Source organism: Lactuca sativa, chromosome 5 (genome assembly GCF_002870075.4).
Source record: "Lactuca sativa cultivar Salinas chromosome 5, Lsat_Salinas_v11, whole genome shotgun sequence".
Classification (NCBI taxonomy): Eukaryota; Viridiplantae; Streptophyta; class Magnoliopsida; order Asterales; family Asteraceae; genus Lactuca; species Lactuca sativa.
This window is the reverse complement of record NC_056627.2, coordinates 50,557,028-50,574,373: the sequence shown is the minus strand read 5'-3', so window position 1 is coordinate 50,574,373 and position 17,346 is coordinate 50,557,028. Positions and strand designations below refer to the sequence as shown.

Here is a 17,346-nt window from a genome sequence, read left to right as displayed (position 1 = left end):
GCATGCATTACTTGAACGTATTCACCATGTCATCTAACGAACTGTTAACGAAATTATTTATTAAATTGCCTCTTAAACATTTAGCAATTACAAACACATTCATCATAGAAAAGAAAATAAATAAATCTAGCCACTTTAACTTACAATTTGCCACAAAATAATTAAAAAATTGTCTTATACCTCAAAATATCAATTTGGCAACTACATACTATAACATTCACTGCTTACTGCAAATAGGCTTTTTATGTATGGACCTTTTCTTCTTTTAATGTAAAATTGTTCTTCAAAATATGAAATTGTTCATATTATTGCACAGATCATAGTTTTTTAATACAAAAAACGCCTTGAACCATAGACAGGCCAATTTCACAGCAAATAGTGCTTTTTACAGTGGGCATTGTGGCTAATCATAAACCAAAGTAGCTAGATTTGACTTTTTCTCTATTAATATGTCCAAATCATGATTACGAGAAACTACAATAACAAGATGTTTACTTGTTTTACCCAAGTCAAGTTGTATAAGTGTCACATACACTGCTATCTAAATCTTACTAGAAGAGTGAAAAACAAACATAACTGCAAAGCTAAATATGAGTCTTACTACATCTATTGAGCATGCTACATATCTATCTTATTTACAGAATTTCTTCCATAAAATCTCAAGAATTTGGCACGATTATTCCCAGTCTGCATCGAAAAATCCAGCATCTCGCATCTCAGAGTAGTAAGCATTATCTAAAAGCAAGTCTTCCTCCTGTAACAAATTATACAACCATTAAAAAAAAAACTTGCATATTTGGTATATAAAACCTGGAAATAGGTGAGAAAACATTATGAAGAAATGATTACCTGGAAAAAATCTCCTAGGAAAGTAATGTACAGAAAGGGAAGGTAGAGAGTGTGGTAGCAGAAGCCTATGAAACTATAAAACCTGTACATATATATAAAATGGTAACAGTTATTATGTTTCTTTATTTTGAAAAAAAAAATATGTTTTTTTCATACCAAAATCCAAATCCAACACCACTGGCAGCCAGTGCACAAGCCAACAATGCCAAGCTGTTAACAATGAACATGACTACAACATAATTATAAAATGCTGGTCTTGCTGCATAAGGAAAAAAAAAATGGTGGTCATTTGTAGAAAAAATATAATAACAAAAAAAATGTGAATTATGAAGCTGTGCAGAGTTTGAATGAGTTGACTCACGAGGTAACTTATCTCTCCACTTTGAGTAATGAACAAATAGAATATATCCATAGGTGCATGTTAGCAATAGTTCATCGAATGTCCACATCCCCCATTTTCCACCATTGCTAGTTTCACCATCCATGAAAAGTGGCACATGAAATCCAAACACAAATATCGCCTGTAAATGGAATGGAATGACCAATAATAAAGATTAAATAAACTGGAATGGAATATTGAATTCCAATTCTGTAAAGGTATTATCACCTTAAGGAGTATATCTGCTCCAACAATCAGCCCTGATATGGAGAAAGTATGAGCTAATGTTTCCAACCCACTTGCATAATTTTCCTGAAGTAAGAAAGCAACCAAGCTGATCTCTAGACATAGTGTTCCAGATTCTGTTACCAATGACAATAAATTCCAAGAAATCTTCTTCTCTGGAGTGCACTGCCATGCCTGCGCAAACACAAATTTGGGAACAGAATCACATTATTCAAAAATTAATACACTCGAATCCTAGCCAGCTCAACCAAGTTGTTTTGCTGTTTTCTGCAATCACTTTTATATTATTATCGACGATAATATAGCATCGTCAAAACGCAAAACCAAAAGTTACCTGAAGACAGCACCAAGTGAGATTGAGTATAGCAGAGAACCAAAGAAGAAGATAGTAAGCAATCATAACATGGGAGCGACGATGATTGAGCTTCTTTATGTTCTTTTTGAGATGAAACCCTAAGTAGAGCACAAACAATGCGGCCAGGATCGACAGCGCCGCGGTGTACAATATTCCATGGCAATTGGTTTGATTGTAATACGAATTGGACGAAGGTGATGATGATTCCTGATGGTAGTGTAAGTCGGTTATGGCAGGAACGCTTGGAATCGGGGGATACCCCATTCTTGTCACGAAAAGGGGAATTTGGTTTTTGCAGACATAGATCAAAATTAAACCCTAATCCTACGTGTTCCTGATTGAATTAATCGGAGAATCGAAGAAATGAGAAACCCTAAATTTTGAGAAGAGAGAGGGTATAGATCGAGAAGAGGTTTTGGGAACGGAGAAGCTTCGGAATTGTACAACCAAAACGATCGACAGCTAACACAGATTCGACGGCATCATATTCCAATAATGATAACCAACTATGACTCTCCTTTCGCAAATTTAATAGATTATCTTAAACCATTTTTGACTTAAAATGATAACCAAAGTTATACTTTATGGTTTTACCGCGGGATAATGATTCAGGAGGATAATTAAGTTTTTTATTTGTCCATTTTAGGTTCTTAACGTATTTTTTGTACATATTACGCCATTAAGATTATTATAACCGTTTACAAATAGTCATTTTAACAGGAAGAACCGGTAAAAAAGATTATTTCTAAACAATTATAACAACCTTAATGGTGTAATACACACAAAAAATAAGTTAGAGACCTAATATGGACAAACGGGAAACGTTATTACCCTCCTAAGTCATTATCCCTGTATGAAACTATAAACCCCTATAATAAATTTTTACTTTTTAAATAAGAAACTTGTAGGTCTTGGGGTTGGTAGTTTGAATTCTTTTAACATCAGCCTTCTTTATAAATGGAAGTGGCATTTTGTTAATAACAAGGGAGCTCTTTGGGTTTAAATTATCAAATTTTGTCATGGGGAAGGTGGTGGTTTTCGGACGATTCGAGAATAGGAACTGGAGGGGGTGTTTGGCAAAAGATTGTAGGATCCATTAATCATCTCCATGAGAATAGTTGTATTCCTTTTAATTCCATGTATAGAGTGGTGGGGGATGAGACTCAAACGAGGTTCTAGAAGGATGTTTGGTGCTTGGATATTTCTCTTAGGGAGCAGTTCGGGAGGCTCTTTGTTTTGGTCTTTAATCAAGATGCTCGAGTAAGTGAATAATGAGATTCGGGGGGATGAAATTTTCATTGGTGTCAGGGGATTAGAGGAGGGGCTGAATAGACCCAATTTGGTTATCTTGTGGAGATATTAAATCCTATTCGCATATGGGAAAATGTCGAATAAGTGGTCTTGGGAGCTTGAATCGTCGAATATCTTTACTGTTAAATCAACACAAAATTAGGTTAATGATATGATGCTTCCTATGGGTAGTATGTCTACTAGGTGGAACCGTTTTGTCCCTATCCGTGATGTGGTTACAAAATCCAATCCGACCTTAATTTGTTCTTCTCTCTAGCTCCTTGCTAGAGGTTAACTAGATGATGTGGTTACAAAATCCAATCCAATCCAAACTTTTCTACTTTTTATTCTTTTTAATTTCAACAACTTTATATGAAATACACATATAAAAATAATACTAAAAATCTTAAAAATATAGATTCAAAATAATAAATACTAAAAATCTTAGGAGGGTAATAACGTTTCCTGTTTGTCCATTTTAGGTACCTACATATTTTTTTTGTGCGTATTACACTATTAAGGTTATTCTAACTGTTTACAAATAGTCCTTTTAACAGGAAGAAACCGGTAAAAGATTATTTCTAAACGGTTATAACAACCTTAATGGTGTAATACACACAAAAAATACGTTAGGGACCTAATATGGACAAACATGAAACGTTATTACCCTCTTAAGTCATTATCCATTTTACCAAATCTTTATTGATTAAACTGCACAAATGGTCAATGTTTTAAAACCTAGGTTTTTAGTTGACTCGCTGTGATGACCGGTTCACGGGTCAACCGATTCAACCCGTTGAACCGCCGGGTCAACCAGGTTTATGATCTTTTTCTATTTTTATATATTTTTACTTTCGTGCATAATGCATAAACATATAAAACTAATAATTTGATGTCCACAAAGTTATAAACATTGAAAAAAATTGAAGAAACCGCAAACGACTCGTTGTTTTGGCGTTCGCTACTTGTATTCAACTATCCAAACCCTATTAGAACGGGTCAATCCGGTTTTAACCGGTTCAACATAAGCGGTCGAACCGCGGTTTAGGGGAAACCCGGCCGGTTCAATTCGGTCCGTAATTTTACAAAAAACCGTTCTCAGTTGACCCGCCTTCTACCCCGGGTCACGGTCCAACAAGTTGAACCGTCCGGGTTGACCTGGGTTTTAAAACATTGCAAATGGTTCGTGTGGTATGTCCATTGGACCACTTTCTTTTTAATTTTTTTTATAATGTCGATTTTGTCCTTGGTATTTTTTTTTAGTTTTTGTTATTAATTTTATTTATTAAACAAAATAAAAAAAATGTAAACACCCTCCCTTTGTCTGTCTTATTTTATCTTTGTGAACACCCTTAACACCACATCACCGGTGAAGCACAATCACCACCACAACTACCATAAGCCACCACTGGTAGCACAACCACCATCACCTGATATCGTCACTGGTAAGAGGGAGATGAAAAGACACAACCAAAACTAGGGAGATAGAGAAAGACGTAGGTGGGAGATAAAGAGGCACAAATTCGGCGAAGAAAGAAACCCTTAGATCCACATCTTCGTCGTGGTCGATTTTCATATCGATGTTTCCACATATTCTATGTTTCTATTTTCATGTTGATGTTTCGCTCAGATCGGCGGCACTGCAATGTCCTTATCCACGATCGTAATTCATTTGTTGCCTTTCTCGGTTTGTCCACCACCGACCAAAAACCCTAGATCTTTTAGATTTTGTTTCTTCTTCTCCGTCGGTTCTTCTCTAGGTGACGAAGGCTTTAAAATTGAAGGGTTTTCTAAAAGGGTTTTCCAGATCGAAGGGTTTTCAAATTGAAGCGGTGACAGTGTTGGCGACTCCGATGAAGGTTTTTCATATCAAAGGTTTTCCAGATCGAAGGCTCTGACGCCTCTAACGGTTCCGATGAAAGAGAAAGAGTTTGATGGCTCCGGTGACGATGGGGGATGAAGATGAGTGTGTTTTAAGATCGGAGGGTTTTTTTTGTCTTTGCTGGAAAATTGAGTGAGTTTTTGTCTTTTCCAGAAAATCGATGGTTGTGGTTGTGTTGAACTATGGTAGTGGTGATTTTGACATGTTATGGTGGTACAGACGGTGATGATGGCCTTCAAAGGAGAAAACGAAATGGGTGGCACCGATGAAGTCCTTGCCGGCGCCGGAAAAACGAGGGTTTAAGTGTGTTTTATTGTACAGATAGATAAAGGGGGAGGGTGGGAAAGATAACATGTCAAAGCTAGTGGGAGAATAATTGTTCTGTTATTAGGAACATAGTTGTTATGCTAAGTGTTGCAAGTTGGTAATACTAATTTTAGGATACAAAGATTTCAAATTTACAAATTGCAAAGTTTGGGAATTGTTTCGCCATAAAATGAGTTAGGGGAGAGGGTACTCATACTTCGTTTCAAATCTAAAAGTTTAGATTGAAAGTTTTAAAAGAACTTATTCTTGGACATATATAAATATCGTGTTGAATTGGTTCAACATATGGAAGTATTATAGCAATAGAGACTGAATATATATCAAGTCTCTATGTAAGACATTATTAATCGAGTCTCATATGCTTCAGATATATGATTGATTACATATGCTATAATATTCGCTTGTTCTGATTTTTCCAAATTGAGAGGGAAAAGGACTAGAGCTGGATGTGACTAAAGTTGTTGAACAACTCTCAATGACATTCTGAGGTTATACTAGAGGATTGGTTGCTTGTGGACAGACGCAAGTATAATATTAATTTGGACGGACCATATTGACATAATTCTGAGTGGACGTGACTCTTGTTCAGAATTGATGGTCATGTGGGAATATGGAAATGTTTCCATGGAGGGAATTGTTTATTAAAATCCATATGTGAGTTAGAAACTTTAATGCAAGGAAGGTATTCAAGGAGTGTACCTTGCATTTGAAACTTCGTTACCAAGGAATTGTTTTAGTAACAAAAGGTCCAATGGAACATTTTGTGATATCATTGGCAAAGTCTCTGTGACTTTGAAGCCTCGACATCACAAAAAGGATATTGCATGTAAGGTTGAATTATAACAGATTTAGTAGTAACAAGAATTCGAAATTGTGAAATGAGCATCATTGGAATAGTGTCAAATCGATCTATTCATAAAGGAATGACTGTCACACCCCGAAACCGAAGGCGGAAACGTTCCGGGGCGGAGGACGTCATGAATATCACAACCAATGTACATAGTAAGCATAGTAAATACAAAACATTACATTACATAGAGTTATTACATTTGTTTGAAAGTAAAGAGTTACATGTGTTATACATATATATCATAAGGACAAAAGTAAAGATGAGTCTTCTATACGCTTCGTCTTCTCCAAAAGGTTGCAGTGTACCTGTCTAATGTGGACCTGAGAATACAAGCAGTTTGAAAACCAGCATAAAGCTGGTGAGTTCATAAGTGGTTCATTTTTGAATAAGAATGAGTTTCCTTTGGTTTTCTGAAAAAGTTGTTATCCAAGAAAATCCCATATTTTCTTATAAAAACAGTTTAGTTACCAATCGTTACACAATTCGATTACGTGTTGTTATGTTATTCCAGGAAAATCCCTTATTTTCCTAATTGTTTAGTTATCCATTCGTTACACAATTCGATTTCGTGTTGTTATGTTATCCTAGGAAAATCCCTTATTTTCCCAATAGTTTAGTTATCTATTCGTTACATAATGTACTAATATTTACCATACTTGTAGTATTAGTTAAGTATTCTGATATCTTAGTTATTCTACACACGAATGTCAAGTATCTACACTACTTAGCCGTATTTTCAAATATTTGGATACACTCAGAAACGTACATTGACGGTATATTCGATGTTATGGTGACTTCCAAAAGCGTACTTTCGTATTCGTATTCGTATTCGTTCTATTCCTAACTATACTTTCGTATTCGTTCTGTTCCTAACTGTACTTTCGTATACGTTTTGTTCCTATCTGTATTTTCGTATTCATATTCGTTCCTAATTGTACTTTCGTATTCGTTATGTTCCTAACTGTACTTTCGTATACGTTCTGTTCCTAACTGTATTTTCGTATTCGTATTCGTTCCTAATTGTACTTTCATATTCGTATTCGTATCTTATTAGTATTAATCCTAATTTATGATTAGTAGAAATCTTTCGTAAGATTATAAAATGAAACATAGATTATAACATTTTATAAAGAAATCTACTTTTAGTCTGGAGACTAACTCTGCAATTCGAACTATTGGTTAATACGGTTTTTGATATTAAAAGCATACAAATTAAGAAACATTTGAACTGAAAATAATAAGTTTAAGTACAAGATTTCCTTGTACTTTTGCTTGTATTCCCCCTGAAAACATTTGAAAAACACGGAAAAAAGAGTAGGGGTATGAACTCACCGATCGAAGAATATGCCTGATTGGATGCTAAACGTCAGTTCGGGGCTTGAACGCGTGCGAGGTTCCTATGTAATATGAAAAGATACACATCTGTATCTAATTAGGCTTTGAACTATTAATTAGTTGAGGATATACACTTCTAGTCGTGAAAACACTTCATTTCAAGTGTTTGGAGTAACCCGGATGACATCTATGGACGTATATGGCTTGGATATGGAGTTTACTCTTCAAGAGTAAACTCATAAGAGATTTTAAGGCCCTAATGACCCACTCCCCATGAGTTTACGGCCGTAAACTCATGGTGGGGTACTCTAGGGTGCTAAATGATCTTATATCACTTGGGAAAATTAGCTAGGATCAAATCTAGGGTATATGAATGGATTAAACCAACATATGGACCATCTAATGGAGTTTGCGGCAGTAAACTAAGAGTTTACATTCGTAAGCTCCCCCACACACCTTCCTTTGATGTTTTGGTGGTCCTAGGTCAATCACAAGAGTTTCTAAGCCATTATACAAGCCTTGGGATGAATTTAGGGCATCATTTGACCATGTTATAGGAGTTTACGGCCCATGAACCCATCCTTGAGGGGTTTACGGCCGTAAACTCCTAAGGGAGTAGTTTTTAGCATGTTTAAGGCCCTTAAATTGATTGTGGTTGCTTCTAGACTTTATTCCAAGGCTTATGGTGTGTTTAAGTGGCATCTTAACACTTTAAAATGAGTTTACTCCCCATGAATTGGTGTTTACGTCCCAAGAATGTTCTTGGGCATTAAACTCATGTGTACTCCCCAAATGATAAGTTCAAGGTGTTCTAAGTCCAGTTTAGTAAGCCCCTAAGTCATATCTAAGCTCCAAATGTGGTTTGGAAGGGTTTTATGGCTCAAAAACCCCATTTACATGTGTTCACGGCCTAAGGGTGTTCCAGGGCCGTAAACACATGTTTATGGTCCTATTTCACATATTAATCACGAATTTGAAGGTTAAGGATGTTATACTAGAAGCTAGGATAGTTACCTTGATGATGTGGAGCTTTAATTTGATGATTTTGGACCTAGAGCTTAGATTGGAGGAGAGAGAGTAGAGAGAGAGTGGAAAAGGCTTCAAATAAGGTTCATTCCACTTTATATATGGTTAAAGTTTGGGACATGGTGGAATTCTACCCTATACTGATGTTAAGCGAGGCTTTTGGTCGCACTCGATTAAGTTGTCGTAACCCGATATGGTCGAAACTAAAAATTTTCTAATTAATAGTTTGGGGCGTTTCATGAGTTTCTAGCGTGTTTGGACAACCATTAAGTCATAATAGCAAACTCAAAATTAATGAATTAATTTAGAAACGAAACGAAAACAATTCGAAATGACGAATTTTTAATGACGGAACGGGTTACGATGAACGAACTTTGGGTTGTCACAATGACAATAGAGAAACATAGTACGCATGTTTATAACATGGAATGACTAATGTTTAATTCAAGAGTTTAGTTGATTACTCGAAACATTATACAATGAATAAAGGATAATTAATATGGTGATTAAATAATAAGAGTTTTATTTATATTCAATAGTTTTGAGACCATAGTTAATTAGGTTATTATTGTGTTTCACTTCACAAATAATTGGATTATTCAAACATCCACAGTCGGAAACACTTGTTCTCAGTGGGCTATCAAGAACCCAAACACCCGAGCCTAATAGAAAGGCCCAACTTGAAGCACAAAGTGCGAAAGCCCATTGACTAAGTGCGTGCGTGCGTATTAGATTTTGGTGGGAGTTGGGATACGTATATTCCGTTAGCGGAATTTTCGTATAACAACAACTATCACGCTAGCATTGATCAACCTCCTTTTGAGATGCTCTACAGGAGGAAATGTAGGACCCCGATTTGTTAGGGTGAGGTCGGTCAGCGAGTCATGGGGAGTACCGAGGTGGTGCTGAACACCACTGAGATGATCCAGTAGGTTCGAAGTAGACTTTAGACAACTCAGAGTCAGCAGAAAAGCTATGCCGACAAGCGCCAGTCACATTTGGAGTTCCAGGTGGGTGATATGGTTCTTTTGAAGGTGTCACCTTGGAAATGTGTCATTCGGTTCAGGAAGCGAAGCAAGCTAGGTCCCAGATATATCAGTCCCTTTAGGGTTTTGGCTTGGGTGGGCCGGGTTGCATATCATCTAGATCTTCTAGCGAAGCTTAGCCAGATTCATAGCACTTTCCATGTCTCTCAGCTGCGAAAGTGTTTGGTGGATGATTCTACAGTTGTACCCTTGGAGGATATTTTGGTGGACGACCGCCTGAACGTTAAGAGGCCTGTGGCGATTTTAGATCGGAAGAAGAAAACCTTGAGGAACAAGGTGGTGGAGCTTGTGAAGGTGCAGTGGCTGCACCGTAAGGGGAGCTTGGAGATGCAAGAAGGAGCTGCTAGATCCATAATCCTTGCTTCATTTTCGACATCTTTATGGTAAAAAGTCTCAACCTTGCTTTGTGGTTGCTTAGATCTTCATCTTAGCGTTCTTTTGCTTGTTTTTGTCCAAATGACGTAACACCCATAAATTAGAAGGTTAATTTTGGAAATAAAACCTTATTTCTAAAGGTTAACTCGTCAAGTTTAAGACATAAACTTGACGTGTTGTAAATATGTGGCACACATGTTTTGGAAGATCAACTCGATGAGTTGGCGCTGGAAGAGAAACCTTAATTTTTCGAGTATAACACCCTATTTAAAGGAATTAACTTCTAGAGTTGGCCTTCTTACCAGCCTCCCTTGTTTAGAAGAAACCCTAGACCGTTTTCCACTTGTTCCTTAAGTTTTGTGAGTTTTAGAGTGATTGTTGGAGATCTTTGAAGGAAGCATTTAAGAAAGAAACATCAAGCTTGGAGGAGTAATCTTGGATCCAGAAACCCTACACCAAAGGCTACATCTTGAAGGTATAAAGTCATAACCTTGACATGTAGCTTATTAGATCTCATCTCTTGTAGGTTGGCTTGGTTTTGGGTCTTTGACCGAGTTATCCAAGAAGAAGAGGATTCCAAGGGGTTGTTGGGGGCAGATCTGACCCCTAAATGACCTCTTGAAGCTTAAAGTTTCAAGCTTTATTGGTCCCTATGTCCCATGCTTGCCATATGTTCATTATGAAGCCTAAAATGGACCTTAGAGAGCGTTTCAAGCATGCATGGACGTAAAGTTGGAAACTTTACGTGATTTTGTCCACCCTTAGACATCATATCTGTGTTTTGGGACGTTGAATTGGGAGTTTAAGGGATTAATGGGTCAAGACCCCCTTTAAAGGACTTAGGGTTTGAGTTTGTAGCATCATGGATGATCCTTGGAAGTAATGTTGGAAACTTTATCCTCCTAGACATCTCTATGGATGGGGATCTGAGGTTTGGAGCCTTTGGATTCAAGAAAAAGGGCTTAATGGATTAAGTGGGTTGACAGATCGAAGAACTTGACGAGTTCATGGGTGAACTCGGCGAGTTGGGTTGGGGTTGCCCCGAGTCTATTGAAAAGCAGAGGAACTCGACGAGTTGTAGGAAAACTCGACGAGTTGGATCACAATATTGAGATTCTGAATTGAAATTGAACTCGACGAGTTGAAGGACCAACTCGGCGAGTTGGGTCACCTGGACCGTTGACTTTGGCGTTGACTTTGACCTTTGACTGATGCATTTGACCAAGTTTGTCCTAGTGGGTGTTGGAGTAACCTGGGGTGTATTGGAGGAGAATATGGGCTTAGGATAAGACCCATATGGGATTGGGCCCAATTTGGAAAATTGGTCCATTGGTAGGCCTTTATGGATCTTATAATTTTGGGCCTTTTTGGTTTGGGCTTGGGCCTTGGTTACGAATCTTATTGGGGTAGGGGTAAAATGGTCGATTTACCCCCAATTATGGATTATGGATCATGGTTTGGGACCCCATTTCTAATTGGGTGACATTTTGGTATTGATAGCTCGGGGAGTTGTTAGGGCAGCAACTAAGGATTTCTTGCAGGGAGCTTCAACATTCGATGTGAGTTACCTTCCTGGTATGAGTGGTTCGAAGGCACCAATGTCGGCCCACTAGTAGTTTTTTTTTATAATAGAGATGATTGTCTTTATGATAATTGTCTGGTATGCCAATATCTATTGAGACTTATGTGCTTGTATGCTATGTTATTACGTAGTAGTGGTAGGGGTGAAGTAGACCCCGTAACCGGTCGAAAGAGACCGAAGGGACAAGATAGCACCTAGATATGCTAGGCAGTATGTGATTATGTGCTTATATGCTAGGATATTATGCGATAGTGGTAGTGGGTGAAATAGACTCCGTAACCGGTTGAAAGAGATCGAAGGGGGTAGGCCAACACCCAGATATGCCAGACAGTTACCGGTTGAAAGAGACCGAAGGGGTATGCCAACACCCTGATATGCTAGGTAGTTACCGGTTGAAAGAGACCAAAGGGGTAGGCCAGCACCCTGATATGCTAGACAGTTACCGGTTAGCCCATCACCTGGATATGCTAGGCAGTATGTTTATTATATGGTATGTGGTATGATGGGGGAACTCAATAAGCTTCGTTCTTACGATTTTCAATTTTGGTTTCAGGTACTTTTTCTTCGAAAGGAAAGGAGACGGCATGATCGCAGCGCATCACACCGTGATTTCCACACATGAGATCTATGGGACTTTCTGATGTTGTTTTATTATGATACGTTTTGATTATTGACATATTGGTTTTGATATGGGATGACACTATGGATGTTTTCATACTATTGGTTTTATAATTTGTAACATCCAGATTCTTGGGTATGGTATATTATATATATATTTTGATTTAATCAAAGGGACTCGGCGAGTTAGTGGATTAACTCGTCGAGTAGGGGCGCGATCAGGTGACGTGTTTAAATGAATGGACTCGACGAGTCGAGCTTTGGACTCGCCAAGTCGGCGCTGTGGAGGAAAACCCTAATTGTCCGGGTTTGGGACCTATTTAAAGAGTGTTAGGGTCTTCAATTACGGCTATCCTTACCCTGGAGAAACCCTAAATCATCCTTGAGAGCTTGGAGAGTAAAGAAGAGCCATTTTGAGCATTTTGGTGTGTCATTTCTAAAGAGAATATGAGATTCTAGCAAGAGGGACCAGAGGGGGTTGATGTACTGAGGTTATGAAGCCTGGAGCTTCACTTTGAGGTAACAAATCAGACCATTTCTCCTGTTTGATATTGATTTCATGAATCTAGGGTTTCTTAGCCTTTCTCTTTAAAGGTTTATGGAATGTTTGAGGTCCCAATGTGGAATAAGCCTTAGATCTGGACCATGGGAGGTCCAGAGAGTCCCTTATGTTCAGCTTTATGCAGTCACATAGAGAGTTTGAGCCTAAGTTTCCATTTAGATGGCTATTTCTTCATTTATGGCTCTAATCATGATGCATGGACGTAAAGTTTGGACCTTTACGTGATTTGTGGGTGCTAGAAGGATAGATCTACAAGTTGGTGAAGCAGACCTGACCTCAAAAGGTCAGATGAGTTTGGTTATGGAGGAGACTCGCCGAGTCCATTGGAGGACTCGACGAGTCGGATCGAGTTTACCCAAGTTTCGTGATCAGTGGAGACCCGACGAGTTGGTTGGGTGACTCAGTGAGTCGAGTGAGACCTTGTGAGGAATCTGATTACGCGCGTGGACTCGCCGAGTCGTTGCCTGACTCGACGAGTCTAGTCAAAGTTGGATCGTTGACTTTCGTTGACTTTTAGTGTTTAGTCAACCAGTGGACTATGGGGCCAGGGGAGGGGTAGAATGGTCTTTTACCCTTCTGGGAAGCATAGTACGAGACTTGTCTAGCCTTTGAGAGCCACTGCTGATTTAGAGTTATTTATTTATGTGATTAGGCGGCGGCTAGATCGGTATTTCGAGTTCGAGACTTTTTGAGAATTATCTGAGGTGATTCTTCTCACTATACGTTACCTTGATTGGTAGTTATGTGTGACCAGAGGGTCTTAGGTGCTTACATCGAGTATTATGTTATATGTGATATGCTATGCATCATGTCTTTGTGATTTATGCTATGCGGAGTTTATAGACCGGACCGGAGGGTCCAACGATATAGACCGGACCGGAGGGTCCAACGATACAGACCGGACCGGAGGGTCGACCGATACGGAACTGGAGGGTTCTGCTGAGACACACCGACCGAAAGGTCATATTGTAGCCTTGAGTGGCGTATGTGTTGTATGTGGTATTTTGGGGAACTCACTAAGCTTTGTGCTTACAGTGTTACGTTTTATGTGTTTCAGGTTCTTCAGAATCGCGGGAAGGCGGCAGCTCGATTGTACACACACAAGAGAAAAGAGTGATGAATTCAGATCCTGGAATTTCATAATATTTTGAAAACCTTGTTGATGATTTTTAAATAAAAAGTGTTTATATAGAAAAATGTGCATTTTTATGAAATAAATATGAATAAAATAAATTTAAAATTTTTCGGTGTTACATAATTACTTAATTAAAACTGAAAATTTTGGTCTTGAACTTTAGGACGTTACAAGTTGGTATCAGAGCCTTGGTTTGATGGATTCAGACACACCTTCGAGGGTGTCTGGTGTAATGCTCAATCCAGGTATTATTTATATTTTGGTCCCTTATATGTTGAACTATTGCTTTTGGACCTTGTAATTAGCAAGTTTGAAGGAAGGAGGGACTGTTTCTGCCAAGTCGGGACTTTGGAGGCAGAGCCCGAATGCGGGGCATTCCCCTGAGGAACGCACTGCGTTCACATGCAGAATGTAAACCCTAACTTTTAGGGTTTGGGACCTATATAAAGAAAATTATGTCCCATACCTCAGCCTCATTACCAACCTCCTTAACTCAAAAACCCTAAAAACCCTAATCTTCATCATCTTTGTTTGATCTTGATCTTGTGAAGTCCATTTTAGTAGCTTGGAGCCTTGGAAGAAGGAAGAGGAAGTTTGTGAAGGAGAAGTTGTGTAGCTTGAGCTTAAGGATCTGAGTTATCATCATCATTTAGTACTCACTTGAGGTAAAAAGTTCAAAACTTGCTTCATGAATACTTAGATCTTTTGTATTGGGTTTTTGGACCTTTTTGGTCCCAAGAATGTAGCTTTTTTGTTCCAAATCCATTTCTAGGCTTAGGGTTGCCACCCTTAGTGCTATTTGAGTCCCTAAGACAGAAAAGTTACCAACTTGAGGGTCTTGATGAGCTCATGCATGAGATTAAGCCCCTTTTATGGAAGTTGATTGCTATTTCTTGAGATTGGGACTTTGCAGCATGCAAAGTCACCAAGTTTGTGACTTTATGATTCTAGAGGTCCTAGATGGCTTGGATCTACGTTTGGATAGCAAGGCTTTAAGCATTAAGTGCTTATTAAGCATTTTTGGAACCAACATGTGAACGTGCCGCGTAGGGTTGAGGAACGCCCTGCATTCCAATTTGGGTCCGCGATTTGATTCGGTGGCGAACGCCCAACGCTCCACCAGGGAACGTCGTTCGTTCGGGGCATCAGTGGGACTTCAGACCTTTTTGCCTTGGACTTGGTTTTGGGGTTTGGGCTTTTTCTGATTGGGCCATTTTCTTGGACTTTGCTACTATGGGCCTTAGTAGATCATCATTTAGGCTTTAATGGACTATGTCTTATTTTGGGCCTTGGGTTAGGCACATTAGAAGGGTTGGGCCCAATTTAGAAAATTGGGCTAATGGTGGGCCATTAGCGGGCTTGGGAAGTCTACCTAGTATTGGGACTTTCATGTTATGGTTTTGGGCCTTAGGCATATACCAAATTAGATCAGGGGTAAAATGGTCATTTTACCCTAAGAAGGATTATTGGTTTTTGACTAAGTGTTATTTTGGTAATGATAGTTCGGGGAGTCATCGGGACAACCGTTGGAGATTCCTTACCGTGAGATTATGCATTCAACTTTGCGATGTGAGTTTCCTCTTGTATGAATGGGTCGAAGGCACCAATGTCGGACCATATATGTATGTTAGTATGTCCCGGACTAAGGTCCGATGTCGGGGAGTGCCCGATGTAGGTTTATATGTTTCCGGATTTCGATCCGATGTCGAGCGGTGCCCGAGGAATGTTTGTATGCTTGATGTCTTCATGATTCTTACATGTGTCTGCATTGTATGTTTCCGGATTGCGGTTCGATGCCGGGCAATGCCCGAGGAATGTTTGTATGTTTCTGGATTTTGGTCCGATGTCGGGCGGGGCCCGAGGAATGTTTATATGTTTATGTTATGTGATTATTTATGTGTATTTGTTGATATGCTTATATGTATACCGAGCTCTGCTCGATGCCGGACGGGGCCTGATGGCCGACATTGTACGATGCCGGGCGGGGCCCGATGAAGGGGCATGGCCCGCGATATGTTTATATGTGATTATGTGTATGGTATGTGGTAGTTTGGGGAGACTCACTAAGCTTCATGCTTACAATTTCCAGTTTTGGTTTCCGGTACTTCCTTTAGCAAAGGGAAGAGCTCGGGATGACTGCAATACACACACCATGATGTTTTTAGCCTGGGATGTTACTCTGATATATTTGACAGATGTTTTGATATGAGATACTATTACTTATGTTTTGATGAGATGATTTTGATAACTATGGTTTTATTTAATAATTAAAAATGAAATTTTTGGCCATGATTTTTGGGATGTTACAAGTTGGTATCAGAGCCTTGGTTTGAGGGATTCGGGCACACTCTCGGGTGTGTCCGAACTCAAACTGAGGACTTGGTATGAAAATTTTCAAAAGAAAATCATTTTGTTATAAAAAGGATTTTGAAAAGAGAAAAGGGTGTTGTGTATGCAATCAGCCGAGCTCAAGTAAGTTCTCCCAAATTACCCATAAATGTTTATATTATGATATGAATTACGAATATGTGAATTACATGATTAGGGCTAAGGATCTAGGAAGGGTGCCTTGTATGCCTATTGAATGAGCTTATTGAACAGTATGCTAGTACTTATTAGTTAGTGATATGATGGCCTGATTAGGATATGCTTGATTATGGGTACTCAATGCTCGAATGCTGCTTGCTTTGTGCTTTTAGGAGTTCTAGATATCTTTAGCTAACTAGTAAACAAATACGCTAAGTTACATATTACGAGTACTAAATGATTTCAGAAGGTTAGGTTTAGCCTTATTTTGCAGCTCTTGTTTGAGTCCAACCGTTGTAGGGAGAGACCTTGATGTGTGTTAAACGAACTAGTTTTAATCCTACTAAACTAGACACAAAATAAACACACGAAAGGCAGTGCACCTATCGATTAGTAATATAGTTCAAGCAAGCAGGGTATCGAACACAAGGAATGATAAACAATTAAAATAAATGCTAATATTATCTAAATAAAATAAGTAATAGAAAAGGGTTTTTCTCTAGTTTTGCAAGACTAGATACTTAAGCAATCAAATAACACACAAACTAAGCAACTAACAGCTAAAGCAAATAAACAATCAACTAAATTCAATAATGGAGAAGACTTCTGTTTAGATTCGACTCATTTACTCCTATGGTTGATTTTATGGCAAGTGCAATGGATTAATTGTTATTGGCTACCGATTAGTGTGATTAGGTTCACGTTCGCTATTACTAATCCTTAGGAAACAAATCAATTCAAGCAGTGATCAAGTGATTAAACTAATAAATTTCCTAGTTTTTTTATTCGGGTTAAGTAAGACTTGTAATTAGCTAATCAAATTACTAATTCAATTAAACTCTTGTTGATGGTTTGTCACACAAGGCTCACACATTAATTTACCTATTTTCTAGTTAACCCTAGTTTCACGTTCGCTATTCCTAGGCATATAATAATGTTTTCACACAAATCATATGTGATTAG

General features: G+C 38.5%; 1 protein-coding gene across 1 annotated transcript; it reads right to left on the bottom strand.

Annotated features, from left to right (window-relative positions):
* Nucleotides 1–424: 424 nt before the first annotated feature.
* On the bottom strand, nt 425–2,338 carry LOC111908263 (protein CANDIDATE G-PROTEIN COUPLED RECEPTOR 2). The gene is made up of 6 exons (XM_023904091.3): nt 1,809–2,338; nt 1,457–1,648; nt 1,211–1,370; nt 1,006–1,108; nt 850–931; nt 425–754 (listed from the first exon to the last, which is right to left on the bottom strand). Exons 1-6 carry the CDS (start codon nt 2,091–2,093, stop codon nt 677–679), a joined length of 900 nt encoding a protein of 299 aa, XP_023759859.1. The 5' UTR covers nt 2,094–2,338; the 3' UTR covers nt 425–676.
* Nucleotides 2,339–17,346: the final 15,008 nt, after the last annotated feature.

What these genes read in the sequence shown, in the direction of transcription:
- LOC111908263 (XM_023904091.3), bottom strand. Translation starts at nt 2,093, where the DNA reads ATGGGGTATCCCCCGATTCCAAGCGTTCCTGCCATAACCGACTTACAC. An exon ending in GAGCAGATATACTCCTTAAG is followed by an intron (nt 1,371 to 1,456) that starts GTGATAATACCT and finishes TTCCATTTACAG; the next exon opens with GCGATATTTGTGTTTGGATT. An exon ending in TCCTAGGAGATTTTTTCCAG is followed by an intron (nt 755 to 849) that starts GTAATCATTTCT and finishes AATTTGTTACAG; the next exon opens with GAGGAAGACTTGCTTTTAGA.